The 2,373-nt window shown below is 46.6% G+C and overlaps 1 protein-coding gene across 1 annotated transcript; it reads left to right on the forward strand.

Moving 5' to 3' along the window:
• Nucleotides 1–295: 295 nt before the first annotated feature.
• On the forward strand, nucleotides 296–1,583 carry LOC115626022 (multiple epidermal growth factor-like domains protein 10). The gene has a single exon (XM_030521271.1). It carries the CDS (start codon nucleotides 296–298, stop codon nucleotides 1,478–1,480), a length of 1,185 nt encoding a protein of 394 aa, XP_030377131.1. The 3' UTR covers nucleotides 1,481–1,583.
• Nucleotides 1,584–2,373: the final 790 nt, after the last annotated feature.

Consider the following 2,373-nt stretch of genomic DNA (forward strand, 5'->3'; position numbering starts at 1 on the left):
AAGGCATTTTTAAACACTAATTATTTCTATTTAACGACGAATACAATATTTCTAAAATATCTCTTTTATGTTTTCAAAAATCTGTGAAGCCAAATCACAGATTTTGATTCGCATATCTAATGCTCTGCACCACTGTGCAATGGTGGTTCAGATCTCCTTGTGCGTTTTTATCTAACTGCCGATATTGAGCGTGCAAGGCAACATGTGAGCTGCAGCTGAGGGCTGGCATTTAGTTTGTCAACGAACGTTGCAAAGTCGAGTTCGGAAAATAATTAGAAAAGTGATTCGGAGAAGCATGAAGCAACTAGTGGGCAGTACATGCCTTTGGCTCTGTCTAATCACAGCTGCGGTGGCCAACAAGGAGCACTTCTGCGAACGAAACGTAACGGTTCGCAGTTTACGGCCCGTGACCAAACAACGCACCATCGTGAGGCAGCCATCGAAGCTGAAGTTCTGGAAGAAGGCCGAGACCCTCACGGAGGTCTACAACACACAAGAGGAGCAGCTCACATACAAGCTGGTGAGCGAGTGCTGTGCAGGCTATAGTCAAACGGATGCGGGTCTCTGCGAGCCCATTTGCGAACGCGGATGTCCGGCCCATGCCAGCTGTGTGGCGCCTCAGCGTTGCCAGTGCACCAACGGCTACGTATCCGCGCAATCGCATCGTGATGGCAGCCACTATTGCGAGCCAGTCTGCGAACGAGCCTGTGGCCACAATGCCTTCTGTGTGGCGCCCAACACATGCGCTTGCCGCGAAGGCTTCCAAGCGCTAGCTCCTGCCGATGATGGCGTGAGCGGGCCTTGTGTGCCTACCTGTGTGAGCGGACAGTTTTGGAATGGCGAGAAGCTGCGCTGCATGGATCCCAGAGAACAGGAGCTGCACGAGGAGCTGCAGGATTTCAGCGACGTGACGGAGCTGCTTGATTTCCTTGGCGACACCACGCCCCAACAAGTAACGCCCCCATCCGAGTGCGAGGAGGGATTTGTGTTGTATGCGGGCGAGTGCCGTCCCCAACTCTTCGAAAGCAACGAAAGCAAACCGAAAAAGGTGGCCAGCACTCAACCTCAGGACTGCCGACAACCCAATGTGGTGTGTGGTGAGCATCAGGCCTGCAACGAGCTCGGCACCTGTGTCTGTTCCAGCGGCTACACCGCCATCCTCAACGATGAAAATGTTGGCAGCACTGCTGCGACTCTCGCTGATGATGCTGGCCAAGGCACGCTTACCTGTCGCCGCAGCTTGCTGCAACAATTGCTGAGCATCGATCAAGCAGCGGACGATGAGGATGAACTCAACCCACTTACCATACCCATTATTGGTTTGGCTAGCGGTTCGCTCTTTGCTCTGCTCCTCATTGGTTTGGCGGCCAACTGGCGGAAGCGGCGACAGCAGGCAGAGCAGGAGGCCGGACAACCCAAGCCGAGCCTTCAGTGCGAGTTCACGCAGAAAAGCTACGACGTGGATGAGTGGGTGCCATAAAGGGGCAACCCTTCGATGGGCTGTGCATACATAATTTAGTTCAACTTTTGATTTTAGTCCTTAAGAGCATTACAATAAATATGATGAACTGTTTAAAATTTAATACTAAGTGTCTTTGCTGCAAATACTATCTAATTGAAGATAATGTGGGATTAAAATTGATTTTCCCATTACTGTTGACTGCTTGTCTCATATTGGCAGCTGAATGGAGGTCCCTGGGAATCTCTCTTGTTTCTTTGTACATATGTATATCCAGCTGAAGAACTCGTTATTGTATTGTTTGATAAATGGTAGAGAATTCATAATGCTTTTGAAATCTCTGAACTTTCAATTGCAATCGTATAGTTGCACTATTGTCGACCATTTATCTGTCTTTTAAACTGATTGCCATTACAATTAATCGAATTTGGAGTCCAAATAAAAACAATAATATCTCACTCTATTTATCTATATATTAAAAGAAAAATTGATCGGGCACCAGCAGAAATTTTGTAAAACGGCGAAAATAAATTGTTTACGCTGCAGCGCTCTGTTAACTTAGGCTGTTAGCTGCTGTTGTCGTTTACAGCTGTTAGCTAACAGAGCGGTGCCCGTCGCCTCTCTCCCTAGTATAAATTAACTAGCCAGACGCATCACTCTGTAATGTAAAGTAAGCTGAAATACAAGAGTGAAAATTAAAAATCGAAGGAACGAAAGTCCTGTGTGAAAAAACCTCCCCCAAAAAAAGCCCCACTACATCAATTGTATTTTCCTTGTTCGCCCTTTAGTTTGCTTTCTGAATTGTAACATTTTTCGATATAACGTGCAAGTTTATTTGATAACCGCTGACGAAAGGATTATCTGTATCAAGAGTTAGTACAAGTTACTTATTTTTTAAGACAACAATCCAATTA

This window comes from Scaptodrosophila lebanonensis, unplaced genomic scaffold, assembly GCF_003285725.1.
Source record: "Scaptodrosophila lebanonensis strain 11010-0011.00,11010-0021.00 unplaced genomic scaffold, SlebRS2 tig00000080-arrow-pilon, whole genome shotgun sequence".
Lineage (NCBI taxonomy): Eukaryota > Metazoa > Arthropoda > Insecta > Diptera > Drosophilidae > Scaptodrosophila > Scaptodrosophila lebanonensis.

Coding starts and splice junctions, on each gene's coding strand:
- LOC115626022 (XM_030521271.1), top strand. CDS start 296: ATGAAGCAACTAGTGGGCAGTACATGCCTTTGGCTCTGTCTAATCACA.